Here is a 15,640-nt window from a genome sequence, read left to right on the forward strand (position 1 = left end):
GTCAAGGGACATCTTTCCACTCAAGAACTTTTTCAAAAAATTGATTATTTTGGGAACTGGAACAATGACTCAACCTTTAAATGTGTGAATTATTCTTGCAGAGAGCCTAAATTCAGTTCCCAGCACCCACATTGGGCAGCTCACAACTACTTGTAAGTCTAGCTCCAAGGAATCCAAGCCCCCTTTCTTACCTCTGTGGACACCTGGGCTCCTGTGTGCGTGCACGCGTGTGTGCTCGCGCACGTGCACACACAATTTAAAAAATAAATAATAGTAATAAGTCTCTTAAGTGGATTGTTTTATAGTAAAAGTTAATGGCTATTAGAACATGCGCATTACTGCATTTGGCTAATGCTCTGAGAAGGAAGAAGCAGGGAGGAACTGCTTTGCTGGGAGGCCCTGGCGCCTTAGCCTTGGAATCGTCTCCTGAAATTTCACATAGGTACATGTTTTTCAGGAAGCTGGACTAGAGTAATACAGTCAGATAGTACGTGAGTTACAGACTGTCAGTGAAATCCTTCCCTTCTCGCTTTCTCTGTCTTCTGTTTCTTCCATTGTGTGTGTGTGTGTGTGTGTGTGTGTGTGTGTGTGTGTGTGTGTTATGCAAATGTATGGGCATGTGGAGGCCAAGGTTGAAGTTGGGAATCATCTCAATTGTTCTTACTGCCTCACTGAGGCAGACTCTCTCAGTCAAACCCAGAGCCCACGGATCTGACAGGTCCTGCCAGTCACGTTGCTCTGGGGATCCCATCTCTCCCATCCAAGGCTGGAATTACAGGCCACTTGTTACTGCCATGGGCTTATGGAGAGCTGAACTCCAGGCCTCATTTCCCTGGCCCCCCAAGATTTTCTTTCCTTAAGGGGGCTATTTTGGGCTGGCCAAATGGTTATCAATTAAGAGCGTATACTGCTTTCTCAGAAGACCGGGGTTCTATTCCCATCACCCACATTAGGTAGCCCACAACCACCTGTAACTCCAGCTCCAGGGGTATCCTTGGGCACCAGCACTCACGTGCACCCACAAACACACATACACACACATCAAGATAATAAATCACTTTTTGAATGAGGTTGTCTTAATTCTCGAGCCAGCTCGAGTAGGTGGAGACTGGAATGCCTTTGAAATGTTGTAATTGAGGCCAACTGCTTTTTGATATGAAAATCGGCCTTTCTTGATTTGTTTTTGCGCATCCCACACAAGAGTGAGACACAACCCCAGGGGAAACCGAATGCTAGCCGGAACTGGAACTGAGTCGTGGAGCTTCAGGAACTAAGAGAAAAGATCTCAAGTCCCTTTCTTAAACTCTCAGGGAGATCTGAAAGAGCTGATACTGATTTGCATAAACGTCTAGCTCAGAGGCCTGCCCACTGTCTCATCTCTGATACTGAATCTCTGGTTTGTTTTCTAACTGAATGTCAGTTTTGACCTGACTTTAAGATCTCTTATGGGTTCTTGTTTACTCTTGAGCCAGATTTATGAATCTCAAGTTTATAAAGCACTGCTGTTGCTTCAGCCCATTTTAGGAGTCATCCAGAAAAATCCAAAATGGTCCCTAATTCCAAGTGTCTGAACACTCTTACTATGTTATCAAACTTAAAAACTGCGTATAATTTGTTTCTAATCTGTTTTCCTAGCTTTCGCGTCATTTCTATCTCAAATGAATAGGCCTGTGGCTTCAATTTAGTTGTGTTGAATTGTTTGGCTGTAACTTAAGTGGTAATGGAGAGCATTTGCCAGCTGTGGAATCTGCTGTGTTTGGATCTAACAGCTGGCTGCTCTCAGTCTCTTGGAGCTTTTTATTTTGCAGGACTGGGAGGGTGGGAACAGCAGAGGAAGAAAGTAGGCCGCTTTATTTAATAATGTGTTTGTTTGCTGACTCCGGTAATAGCTTTGGACTGCTATTTGAACAGCTGCTTTTTAAATGTCCTTTTGTTTACTGTTTAAGTTTTCAAAGCTTGTCTTTAAAGTGTACTTGTCTACTCTTTAACTGGTGTTCCTTTTTTATTAAACATATTTTAATATGCTCTACTCCCGTGGCCTACGCATACTTTGATGATATAAGCTAATTTACTAAAAAAGAATTTTTAAAATTTCATAGGTCAAACCAAAAGTGGCTTATACTTTCTTGTTGTCTTTTTTATTATAATTAAGTTTTTTTAATTTGGCAAGCATTACCTTTTGAAATTAAATTAGAACCACAGTTTATATTAACTGCCAAAGTCAAGTAGCTTAGTCTACATACTCCAGACAAGTTATAAAGAAAAACTAACAAGAGTAATTATACGTATATATAGATATATGTATATCTACATATAATTGCATTCTGTGAAAATTAGGTAGGAAGTATACAAACACGTACAAAATAAGAATATAAATTTGGATTTATTTATTTGTCAGACTCCTTAGTATGTTTAAGTAGACTTACTGTAGATGTCTTCATGCTGAGTGAGCATTTTATTCTGTGTTTATTTATAGGTGAGAGACCTGTGCATTGCTTATATGCTGGTGACGCTGACTTATCTCTATATTGGTTTCCTGGTTTTTGCCTCATTTCCTTCACCTCCATTATCCAAAGATTGTATTGAGCAGGTAAGGCACTGTGTGCGCCTGTGTGACTTTGCATCCAGTAACATCACATGCAGGCTCCATTTGATAACTTCTGGAGTAAGCTTTGCATACTCTGCAGCTTGTGTGCCCAGGTGACCGCTCTCACGTACACACACTTCTCTTTGTGTACACCAGTTACCAGTGTTCACGTGGGTTTCTAGAGCCTCCGCCTAGAATCCACTGAAGTCCTTATTTTCCACAGCTTACTTGTGGAAACATCCTGGATGAACCGGTTTTGATTCACCTATGGACTCTAGTTTAGAGACTGAGTGAAAAGGAGCAAAACAAGGCAGACTATTTAGCTATTAAAACGTGAGAGCTGGGGAGCAGTAAGAGAAATCCTTCTCTAAGCAGTTGCAGTGAAACTTACACATAGTAACATCTTGGGTACTAAAGAGTTTCTCATGAAGAACAGCATTTCACGGGTGATTTCCTAGCCAGAGGAAACCCCGCTAGGAGTCCAGTGATCATGTTTTAAGCCAGTTAAAAGGTGTGTTTCAGCAGTGTTGATAGTAGTGTTCTCTGTGTGTGATAGCTGAAAATGTTCTCCTCTTCATTGTGTTGTTTGGGGAAGTTCTTTGGCAGCCAAGTGTTTGCTGCAATTTTCCCTGGTATGAATAACCCCACATAAAGCTGACTCCCCTGGGAATAGGAATATGTGTGGTATTCATAGTTGGAAGGGAAAATGTAATTCCGAGTTAATTAACTTTTCAGATACCAAACCGAAATGAAGAAAACGAGCCAACGTGTAAAAGTAAATCCTTCCTACTTAGCGTTAGCTGCAAGCCTTGTTGGCACCAGGTGACAATGCGCTCTCACCGTGCACACTCTGAAGTGCTGGTGTCAGTGGAGGCCAAGCAGGAGAACGATAGGAAAGATCCAATGCCGTTTTAATAAATCAGGAGCAAATTTACTTACTGCATATGAACTGTTTAGAGCTGTGCTTCTTGGTCTGTCTGTTGTGAAGAACAAGGTCTTCTTTATTGTTTAAACATTGTCGTTTTCAGACCAGAATTTTTATAAAAAAGAATATGCCAGTTCCGATGTTTTATCAGTTTCTAAATATGTAATTTCGGTTTCTGTACTCACCTCCTGACAAATAGCAAGCAGATTGGCATCAGTTCATAAACCGCTCTTCGGGTATTGCCTTGTTCACAGTAAGCAGAAAATGTGGATTTGAATGTGCTGCATTGAGTGTTGACATGACTCTATTGTCTTTCTTGGACTAGAACTTCTTAGACAACTTCCCTAGCGGTGACATCCTGTCCTTCATTGCAAGGATATTCCTGCTGTTCCAGATGATGACCGTCTACCCACTCTTAGGCTACTTGGCCCGTGTTCAGCTCTTGGGCCATATCTTCGGTGACGTTTATCCTAGGTAAGGGTTCTTCTCTTGGCCAGCAAGATGTGCCAAGCAACAAATGACTGTGCAAACAGGTCAGTTTAAAGTTTGACTGATCCTTTTGCTATAAAAAACAATTTTGCCTAATGAAAGTGGTTACTAAGGATAGATCACAGGGTCCTTTTCCCAGAAGAGCTTTAAATAGAGATGCCACTCCCTTGACCGGGACAATCTGGTGTCCATCCCTTCCAGGAGAGTCAGTTAGCTCTGCTGTCTATTATTATCTATGTGAGGATGTAACTGCTACTAAGGACACCTTGCTAAGAAGTGCATAGCACTTAGAACCTATGTTGCTGGGTTGCTCAAGAGAGCCAATACTTTTACTTACTGATTTCAATACACATATGTTTATTAATAGCTGTACATTTCTACAGAAATGCTCAGTTGTGTAGAGTTGAAGGTGAGGTGGAGAATGAGTTCAAGTTCTTATTTCATACATAGCAAGTTTGAATTGCTATGGCAATTCTAGCCTCTTGAAGGGCCTAAAGGAATTGTGCATCCTTTTGAATAAGATCTGTTCAGGTAGTTACCCTGATCCAAGAGAAATTTCCACAGAACATCATTGTGTTTTCAGGATTCCCTGAAGATGTCTCGAAATCCCCTGGTTAACCCTTACAGTAAATGTTACAAAAACTACCCAGCCATATTTTATTGGGAATATATTAGCTTTGGGAGTGGAGGTGTTGGGTGAGGGTATCACTATGTTGCCAGAGCTAGCCTGGAACTCATTACCCCACCTCAACCTTTCAAATGGTGGGATTGTAGGTGTGAGTGGAATATTTTAAAGAAAGAAAATTTATGAATATAATATAGGAAAACATTATATTTATGCTAACATACTAAAAAAGGGTAACAGTTCCTGTTTGCAGACTGTCCCCTCATGAAACAATTCAAGTCAAGAGCTACCAGGTATTCTTGCTACATTGATACAGTGTCCTCTTCGACATTGATGAGTAGCAAGCCACAGTCGTAACACTTATATCCTAGAACTTTGGCATTCAGAAAATACAGAGTTTCTGTTTGTTACTCCATTAACTCTACTGTATTTGTTTCACCAAAATAAAGTAAACCTGGTGAGATGAAATATTTCTGGGCTAATGCAGCCCTCTTGTCTTTGACCATTTTTTGCTTTGTTTTGTTTGTTTGTTTGAGACAGGGTTTCCCTGTGTAACAACCCTGGCTGCCCTGAAACTCACTACGTAGACCAGGTTGGCCTTGAACTCAGAGAGCCACTTGCCTCTGCCTCCCTAAGTGCTGGGATTAAAGACCACCACCCAGCTTTCTTTCTTTTTCATTTTTTTCCTTTGGGGGGGGGGGGTTCGCTGTTTTAATCGTGGCTATTAGTGTGTTTTTTCTTCTTGTAAAAAAGTCTGAGAATTCCCTTTTGTGCTCAAGTTATGTTTCTTCCCTCTGACAAGAACACACTGTCATTTCCCCTGTAGTTGCATATTCTACAGACAGTGCATGATGGTCTTGAACTCAAGATTTCTTTATATTCTTCAGCTTTATTGAGTATTACCAGTAGCTTTCATTTTGAAAGGTACATTATCAATATTTAATGTAAACTGTTGTAGAAGTGGGGAGGGCCTGCTTTTCATCCCAGCCACCCCGCTAGCTTACACCCAAAATAATCGCACAGAAACAGTATTCATTTAAACACTGCCTGGCCATTAGCTGTGGCCTCCTATTGGCTAACTCCCACATCTTGATTTAACGCATTTCGAATATTCTATGTTCACCACGTGAGAGTCTAACCAGCCTTCGACTCAGGCAGGAGAACCATGCGTCTGCCTGACTCTGCTCTTCGTCCCATAGATTCCTACCCTCTAATTTTTTCTTTAGATTTTCTTGTTTAGTGAAAATCTAACTAGCTTTTTTCCAAATTGTTTACATAATTCTTGTTTATCTACATAAATAATGATGTTATTTTTAATAATTTTTACTATATTCTTTCAGGTAAACTATTGATTTTCTTAATCTATAATTTTCTTACTTTTTATAAGTACCTTAATAGACTTCTTCATGCTTTTGCTTTCTCAAGATATCACAAGTAAAATTATAGATACAATATGCAGTCTACTGCACACTGCTAATTTGTACCTGTGAAATTTGCCTTTTTATAGAGCTGGATAAAAAGGCCGGCTTCACTTTCTCCTCACCAGCACTAAGCAGTGTGTTTCAGTGTTGTTGGCAAATCAAAGACAACCATTTGAAAGGTGAAAAGAATGGATTTTAATTGTCCTAAAAAATGATTATAACTTACCTATTTTATGTCTTTTCTTTCACATAAACTCTCTTTTACCTTCTAGCATTTTCCATGTGCTGATTCTTAATTTAATTATTGTGGGAGCTGGAGTGACCATGGCCTGTTTCTACCCAAACATAGGCGGGATCATAAGGTACAGCTGTGCACACATGCTCTGTTGCCGTTGTTGCTGCTGATGCTCTAACTGAATGAATCTCTGAGCGCTGAATACTGGTGGTGCTCCCGTGTACGTCCTGCAGTTTGCGGGTGCTCAATAAACTGCACTTTTGCTGATCTTTGGTAGAGAAGCAGCTCTAGGAGCCCCACCGTCCCTCAGATACCTTTCCTTTCTTCTTACCTTTCTCATTTTCCATTGTGTTCCTTTTATCTGAAATGAAAAATTATTTTCAATATACATGACTTCTTAGGTATGCCTAGGAAGTCCTTATAGGTCAATAACATGTCCAACTCTAAGTACGTTTCTACTTAAAAAGCGAGATTAGATCAAAACTAGGGGAAATGTTGTGGCAGATCGAAGGCAGTAGGGATAAAGTTGATTCAGACTGTCACTAAAAATTCGCTCAGAATAATCTGAGGCCTTCCTTGATATGAACAACAGACAGAGTGAAATGCCTTCAAAATAATCTGATGTCTTCCTCAATATAGACATCAGATTGAGTCACTTGTGAAGAACCTTTCCTAAGAAGGTAGCAGGCAATAAAAGAAGAAAGTGCTCTGTGGTGCCAACTTAGTCTATAAAACAGATCAAGATGAAAGCCTGTCTCCAGATGTTTCTGAGATATAAGTAATGGATAAAAACTGTTTGCCATGCAGATATAAAAGCAAGTAGGAAATAATATTTTTATTAAATTCAAATGTAATAAGTTTTAAACTCAAATGTCAGTAACAATGACAAATTTTGTTGCAAAATGAGACTGAGTACAATTTAATTTATTTAAATTATTCTGTATTTACCTTAATTATAGGTCATCCACAATGCAACAAGCGCATTAACGCGGCAAGTTTTCATTTTGCAGGTACTCGGGAGCAGCATGTGGCCTGGCTTTCGTGTTCATATACCCTTCTCTCATCTACATAATTTCCCTCCGCCAAGAAGAGCGTCTGACATGGCCTAAATTAGTCTTTCACATTTTCATCATCATTTTGGGCCTGGCGAACCTGTTTGCTCAGTTTTTCATGTGAAAACTGTTTTCCCGCCATTTCTCGTGGTATTCTGAACCTTGGCAACGGTTCCGCATAAAAGAACTTGAAAATGCTGTCGTTGCTGTAATTCTAAGCGTTTTTCTCAGACGGCTGAAAGCGAGGGAAACGCTGGTCTGCTGATAACTATTTTTGTACTGGAGCAGGGAGGGATGATGCGGATGGTTCACCTTTGCCTTTCTCGGGGACCCCATCCCAGGCATCCAAGTAGAAATATAGAAGGAATCACACTGGTTTTTTTGTTGATAAGTATAAGGTAGGTGGATGTGTTTTGCCTACAGCTAGGAATCTCAGGGGTTGGGTCCAGGCGACATGTTGTCAGGTCCTATTTCTGTTGCAGAGTCCTCTCGTCCACTTTCTCACTTGCTGGACCATTTCTTCAGTTTACCCAGACCGCTGCTGTTTCCAACAGTAAAACAAATACCTCATTTTAAAAGAAGTTTCCATGGCATCATTATTAATTGAATGAATTCCTAACTAAATACTTCATCTGAAGAACAAAAAAAAAAAAAAAATGTCAATGATATCAGTCCCAGAAGACGCCTGTAAAATAAGCCCAGTGGGTAGCTGGTGGGGACAAGAGGACCAGGGTTTGTGCCACCCTCAGTTTCATGGCCAGTGTGAAACCAGCCTAACCATGTCAAACCTTGTCTCAAGACACCGAGAGAAAAACAAAAGAAAGCGTGTATCAGATAAACTTGTGCAGAGGTGGTTGCTGTCTAATCCAGTTCCAGTGACCTAGATTGAGGTTGCAGTTCCCAAGCCAGATCTTACACGTGAACAAAAGCTGTTGTCCCCACAGACCCAGGGGACTCTTCTCGTGTCTTTGAGCGTTGCATGGACTGCCGTGAAGCCTAATGAAGAAAGCGTGAGGGACAGCATGTGAGGCCCTTCAGAAGAACAAGGGAATAGCTAGAAAGGGTGGGACTCCGCCCAGGGTACCCTGAGCCATTCTGGTCCAGGTGTGACCTACAGGGGCCGACACCATCTACCATTCCTCTAGTGGGAGGGGAAGAATGTCGTCTGCACAAGAAAAACTTCTGTCTGACAAGAAGATTGAGAAGGAAACCCAGGTCCTAGAGTTAACACTCTTCCCATTTCCCTTCTGACCTGAAAGCTGAGCGAGAATCCAGATGTCTGCCTTCCGTGTAACACGGTGTGTGCTCCACCCAAAACTACTGACATTTAGAGCGCTCTAATTTGGGGCTAAATTTTTAAAAATGTATCATAATTCCACTTCCGAGGAGTGTGAAGATTGTGTCGTGTCCGTCCTTGGGGAAAAGCAGGTGAAATGGTTTCTGTAAACCTAGTTAGGAGCTCCAGAGTTAAGACCAGCTTTGATTTCTTTCAGCATGGCTTATGTCCTGTTGGAGTTACAGATCTGTGTTTATAAGAAGCTGTCATTCCTAACACTTTTTAAAGTCTCATTATGAGAACTGTCAGGTACATACACAAATAGGATAATATGGAAAACTCCGCCCACCCATCCCCGGGTCTGGTAATTATAGACGTAGCTGAATTTCCTTCACCTGCTCCTTCCCGCTTTTTTCTTTTCTGACATATTTAAAAACCAATCTCAGACATTATGTCATTTCATTTCTGCAAACCTTAATATTCAGCTAATAACCCGAACTTTGAGCCTAGTCCCATTTATCATGGAGCCAGTCCCCGAAGCGCTGGCTAGCAGAAAGAGCTGCAGAAGCCCTTTGGACCGTCTGACTGCAGACTTGCTTTCTTCAGAGGCATTTGCGTCAAAGATGGGTGCTTTGAGAGATGTTCCGACTTAATCTCTGTATGTTCGTGGTAGTTTCTTCTCTCTTTGAGAACTTTAGAAACCACCGTCATTGCTTTTTCCACAAAGGCATTCCTGAGTGCTTTAACACATCAAAGATGTGCTATGCTTTAGCAGTCAGGGTGATTGGATGTGTTTTGCCTATTTCATAAATAAAAGGAGTATGGCAGGGGATGCTACTCTCTGGACAAAAAAGAATGTGGATTTATGCTTTTGTTTTCTAAAAGAGATTTGATCATTTAGACTTCCTAATTCCCTGTTAGAGGAGCCAGATGGCTTTGTCTCCTCAGTCTCTTTTGGAGACTCCTTTGGCCTGTCACTTAGCCGAGTCAAGACTCATGAGTGTGCGTGTCCTGCCGAGAATGACGCTATAGGAACTCACACGCAGTTAGTCTGACTTGCTCTCTCTCCTCTCCTCTCCTGAACTGTCTAATTAAACGGCTTTCGCTTTTTGCTCTGATGTGGTCAGCCTTCGGATTTAGCTTCTTTAACACACAGCTGAGGGCACTAAGATATAGAAGGAATTGTTTTGAAGGGTCTTCCTGAGAAATCCTATGCGGGAAGGAGAAAAAAATGGGGATAAGATTTATACCTGTGGGTGATGGTGCAGTCATTGCCATCAGCACACTCCAAAAATGTGTTTGGAATAAGGAGTAAATGCGCCCGCTGGAAGCTACTGTCTTAAAGGGAAATGCTCCATTTACATCAAGTGTGTTTCATAAGCCCTGCGCAGCTGTTGACTGTCGCAGTGGGCTTGTTTTCTGCTTCTACTTGAACCTTACCACGAAAATGTTTGTGTGTTTTTAATTGTCATTCCCATAATTGTTCTGTGTAAATAATTGAACGGTCAATGTTCATGACTTTGGAGGAGCTAAAGCCATGTCTTAAAGCATGCATCTTCAAGGGGCTTTTAGTCTAGGGAAGAAAGAGTGCTCACCAGCACGCGGGGACGGTGGGGACTGTTGGAGCCCGTGACATTATGGGGAGGGACTGTCCAGAGGCAACTCCCCAAAGTTACGCTCACTCTGCTCACCAGCTAATAGAATGATGTGTTCCAGGTATTTGCTTCTATTGGGGCAAATTTTCTCTAAAACTTATTTTGTGACACTTACTTGCTTCTTTTTGCATTATTTTTTCTTCTTTATTAACACTAAAGTATTTAACTCCTATGGCTCTTGGACAGAAAGCATAATTAATATGAGATGTAATTAGTAATACACTGGGTGCTACAGACAGAGTCTGTAATCTTCAAATGTTTAATTTCCTTAATATGAATATTCAAAATGTCAAATGTTTACATTCATTGATATGATAGTGTTCTGCTTTGTCTCTGTTACCGTGATAAAATACCATGGCCTGAAGCAAGAGTCTGTTTGGCTTCCAGTTCCAAAGAGGGAGTCGGTGTGGTCAGGACAGCACGGAGGAGCAACAGAGCAGGGCCGGTAAATCCCATTTCCTCTGCACGTAGAAAACCAGGAGTGCAAACACGGAGTGAGGGGGAGAGGTAGAAACTCACAGCCCACCCCACCCCAGCAGAACTCCAGTTCCTAAATTTCAGGACTTCCACCACAGAGTGGGTCCCCAGACCAGTTGAGGACCAAGTGTTCAGACCCATCAGCCCACGGGGAGATTTCTCACCGAAACCCCACAGGTGATAAAGCAGAGAATACGGTGCTGCCTGTTTTCCTTACCCAGTATTGACATGTTGCTTTTTAGAAGTCGGTGGTGATTTGGGTTTTGTGTTTAACTTGACTTCATACCAACTTGAATGTTCAAAAACAAACCCAAGTCTAGCTGGTGCCTAAGCGTCGTGTGTCACCAGCCTGTGATCCAGAGTGAAATGAATCCCCGATGTCACACACACACACTGGCTCGGCTGACCCCGCTCTCACTGTCGCCGCCAACCTCACTTAAGATTGTATAAACACGTATTGTAAAACAGCTCTGATAGGAACCTCAGAATCCAAACAGTGTTCTCTGATATGTGATTTGTCTTTTTATAGAAAAAAGGAAATTAAATCAGAATTATTTTGAAAACAAGTATCTCTGGGATTTTGTTTAGGAGACTTTGGCTAGGAAATCCTATTGCCTCCTAGCAGTGGCCACAAGCAGAAGCAGCTGGTTCTGCATTCTCAAGTGACTGTGCCTCTGGCTCATATCAGACTACACGGCGCCTTCCTTAAAGTGACGATCTTCTAGGAAAGCCTATAGCACATTAACTGAAACCTAAGGTGACATCCCGTAAACCGTGGCTCTCGGTAAGTGGTGCCCAGTCTCTGGCCAAAAGCTTTGGGAAAAAATCGTAATTTCCAGAAGCTTTGAAACTATTAAAGCACCCTAATTTTCTGGCTTCTTTAGATTACTTTTCCCCCCACCAAATATAATTTTTTTCTTGATTTCTCCACTCTTCTGGAAAGTTAAAATAAGACTTGTAAAAAGTAATAATGCCCCTCTGTTTATCTTGGACTATGCCTCATAGTCCCAGAGTAGGAATGAGGAGGTTCCCTCAGACACTCCCCTCTGCCTCTCAATCCCAAGCAGGCCAGTAATGTTTAGTCATAGCAGGCCTCAGGATGCGCTTGTTCAGTCAACTAGTCAGGATTCCACTGACATGGAAATGTTATTAGATGTTATTATCTAGGGTTTTCCTAAGACTCCTCCCCCATGAGGGTGCTGGAGGGGCACCTTGGTGGTACAACACTTGCCTGTAAGCACGAGGTCCTGGGTCTGATCCCAGCACTCCAGAAGGAAAAAGAATTGGGTCAGTCAGGTTCCAGATTAATCATTCAGTACTTGAGTGCTTACCGAATGCCGGACCTTGTGCTAAGCACTGAGCGTGCTGTGGTGAACAGGCAAGGTGTGGTCCCAGCAGTGGCCCAGCAACTGAGTCACCCTCCTTAGATGCCACCGAAGTACCCAGCTTCTGCCCTCTCGGTGCCCTGTCTTCGTCGAGGCCTGTGGTATGTGATTGGAGGAGCTGAGTGTAGAAGGCCAGTGGGATAGATAGGTTGGGGCTTCCCAGAGCGAGCTGTGTTTCTTTTTTTTTTTTTTTGGTTTTTCGAGACAGGGTTTCTCTGTGGTTTTGGAGCCTGTCCTGGCACTAGCTCTTGTAGAGGAGGCTGGCCTCGAACTCACAGAGATCCACCTGTCTCTGCCTCCCGAGTGCTGGGATTAAAGGCGTGCGCCACCACCGCCCGGCTGCGAGCTGTGTTTCTACATCCCAGGTCAACTCTAGCACTGAAATGATTTGTGCAAAACCAGAAGGTCCCAAAGAAGAACAAATGACCTGGTGCGTGACCTGCTGGAGTAATGATGGGTTTCTAGGTGAATCACTTCCCTTGTCGCTTTATTGTTTATATTGCAAATTTTTCCTTAAGCAATGTCTGAGATAAATCATGACAAAGATTTGTAGAAATATGTATACATACTGCCATGATGGAAGCCACCTGCCTTCTGTGAATCTTCAGTACGGTTAAGATAGATGCCTTTTCCTATTTTATTATTATCATCATGATTATTATTTAGGCTCTCGTGGGTCCTCCTGACTTTGAACTCTCTGTGTAGCCAAGGATGTCCTAGATTTGCATCCTCTCCCTCCAGCTCCTAAATGCCAGGAGCACAGGGAGATCTTACCATGCCCGGCCGAAAAAGACCTTTGGTTCCAGGGACAGGTCCAGGCTTTACACCAGCTGACACCTACACAGTTTGGAGTTGCCTCTTTAAGGAACAACACAGAATGTGTGTTGAAATAGGAGCAGCGGGGCTGCGTCCCCAACACCCCGGCCGCTTGGCTAGCTCATGCCCGAAATAACAACACACAAACTGCATTTATTTAAAGAACTGCTTGGCTCATGAACTCTAGCCCTTACAGGCCAATTCTCGCACCTGGACTAGCCCATTTCTAATGATCTGTGTAAGCACCCCAAGGTGCGCTTACCGGGAAGATTCTAGCCTCCTTCCATCATGGTGTCTCTGCTCCAGAGAGCAGAGCTGTCCGGTCTCTCTGGAAGCAGAGCAGAGTCTGACCTCACTTCCTCTTCTGCCCAGAATTCTATTCTGTTTATTCCTCCCACCAATGCTTTAACCTATGAGGCCAAGCAGTGTGTTTATTACTTAACCAATGAAATCAACAGATTGATATATGACACTCCCACATCAAATGTGGAACCTCAGCTAGGAAGTAGCTCATACAAATGAGGAACCCAGATGTAGCTGTGTTAGCTTCGAGACCGTCTGGGACAGGTGGGAAATGTGAGGAACTAGGGTAGTGATGGGCACCATCCAAGAGTTTCCCTGCTACCTGGAGAGCTTTTTTTTTTTTTTTTCTGAGACAGGGTTTCTCTGTATAGCCCTGGCTGTCCTGGAACTTGCTCTGTAGAGCAGAGATCCATCTACCTCTGTGGCGTGCACCACAACCACCTGGCTGAGAACTTTTACCAAGCCTGAGTTTTTATTTCTGGAAGGACAAGCTTAGATGCCAATCTAGAAATAGTTAATTTGGGATGTAGATAGGACATTTTCCTTCTTCAGGTTGGAGAGTTTGTGCCATGGTGTGAGTTCTACAAGCTTCTTTTTTTTAAAACTATGTGTTTTGTTTTACTGTTCTGAGACAGAGTCGGGTTGTGTAGCCCTGCCTAGCCTCGCACTGTGGCACACTCCCGCCAGTCTCCAGAGTGCAAGGATTCCAGGTGGACGCTACCACACCTAGCTTTTCTTTCCTTTTCCTTTCTTTTCTCTGAGTACTAATATGCAAACAGTGATTTGTCTGTGGAGGAGGAGCTTACTGGGCTCTAGGCACCGGCACCACAAGCCAGCTTCCAAGGTGACATTGAAGTAAGGTCACATTTATTTCTTTGTGTTCTGCCTCCGTCAGTAAAGAATGCTTCTATTAAAGTTAGGATCAGCTTTAGAGGATTAACTGTTTTAGAAAACTAATTGGAAATTCACATCATTCTCGGAAGAGAGGAAACTAAAACTTGATTCAAATAAATAATCTTTATTATTCATCAGTGCCGTACAGGCCCAGAGCCAGAGACGTGTACTGACGGTCCTTGGTTTGGAAGCTAAAGACAGTGTCATTGTTCCCGGTGCCACTAGAACCCTGCTTAGTCTAAGAAAGACTGGGCCTCTCCCGGCGAAATCCTCCCCACCACAGTGGAAAAGTGGGCACGGGCTTTGAAACAGAAAACTACAAATTAACAGAAGAGAAGACGGCTCAAGAACAAACAAGTGGCCAGGCCACGACCCAGATCAGCCTCGGAAACAGGCTCGGCACAATCAGGTGTACGAAACAAAACCACCGCACGCGTCTCTTCACGTGACCTGGCAAGAAAGGCACGTTCATAAAGGCAGGCCAACGTAAAGCAGGCATGGGGCAACATTCACCCATAAATAGCCGTGGGAGACTTTCTAGAGACACAGAAGCTGTAAACGTGTGCTGTGATGCTGGTTACACACGCTACTCTAACCAATACCCAGTGAACAGCTGCAATGTGGACACACGAAAGCCCACCTCCATACACCTTAATGGGGAAAATGAGACGGATCAATTTCCGACAGGAATACCGTGTAGTTTTTTTAACTTCACAAGTGTGTAACAAATGCCAGGAAAGATATTTGTAATGTCCAAGGTAAACGTGTGAAATTAAAAACCTTTGTTTAAACATTTACATGGGAAAAGAGCTTGATGCTTAACAAATATGAACTCTGGTTACCTCTGGGTGTATTTTATTTCTTGTCTTTTGTTTACCCATATTGTCTAATGTTGAAATGCATTGTGTTATATACGGTAAAAGTAATAAATGCCTTTTTTAAAAAAATTCATGGGCTCGTTATCACTTAAAACAGCAGATACCTTTTTTTGACATTAATAGCAAAATTTCTGCCATAGTAGTGCATGCCTTCGATCCTAGTTTGAGGCCAGCCTGGTCTGCATATCAAATTTCAGGCCAGCCATGGCTTCATAGTGAGACCTTGTCCCAAAATCAAATTCCAGGCCATTGAAATGGCTCAGCACATAAAGGTGCTGGCCGCCAAGCCTGATAACCTAAGTTCGATTCCTGGGACCCACATGATGGAAGGAAAGAACTAACTCTTGAAAGTTGTCCTGTGACCCCCACCTGCACACTGTGGCACCTGTGTGGGAAAATGAATATTGAAATTTTTTTCAAAAAAATTAAAATTACATAATTGTGCTTTTAGTTTTTAATGGCTTTTTGGGAGGGGGTTTTGGTTTTGGATTTGAAGCAGGGGTCTCACTATATAACCAGGTTGCCTGTAAAATCAGTGTTTATTAATTGATAAAAAAATAACGATAATAAAATTTGCATGGTCATTCCACCACTGTAATCCCACCGTTTGGAAGACTGAGGC

The 15,640-nt window shown here is 42.5% G+C and overlaps 1 protein-coding gene across 7 annotated transcripts in view; it reads left to right on the forward strand.

Annotated features, from left to right (window-relative positions):
• Slc38a9 (solute carrier family 38 member 9) overlaps nt 1–15,077 on the forward strand; it is a 78,793-nt gene extending 63,716 nt beyond the window's left edge. For 3 of the 7 annotated variants that reach the window (XM_050152784.1, XM_050152785.1, XM_050152786.1), the window contains 4 exons: nt 2,477–2,590; nt 3,838–3,986; nt 6,320–6,409; nt 7,293–15,077. In XM_050152784.1, the coding sequence (XP_050008741.1) occupies nt 2,477–2,590; nt 3,838–3,986; nt 6,320–6,409; nt 7,293–7,458 (519 nt within the window). In that variant the 3' untranslated portion in view covers nt 7,459–15,077. Of the gene's footprint in view, nt 1–2,476; nt 2,591–3,837; nt 3,987–6,133; nt 6,300–6,319; nt 6,410–7,292 lie in introns of those variants that run through there. The other 4 variants (XR_007593664.1, XR_007593665.1, XM_050152787.1 and 1 more) reach the window with 4 other exon arrangements.
• Nucleotides 15,078–15,640: the final 563 nt, after the last annotated feature.

Source organism: Alexandromys fortis, unplaced genomic scaffold (genome assembly GCF_014885135.2).
Source record: "Alexandromys fortis isolate MF-2015 unplaced genomic scaffold, M_Fortis_MF-2015_v1.1 scaffold_73, whole genome shotgun sequence".
Classification (NCBI taxonomy): Eukaryota; Metazoa; Chordata; class Mammalia; order Rodentia; family Cricetidae; genus Alexandromys; species Alexandromys fortis.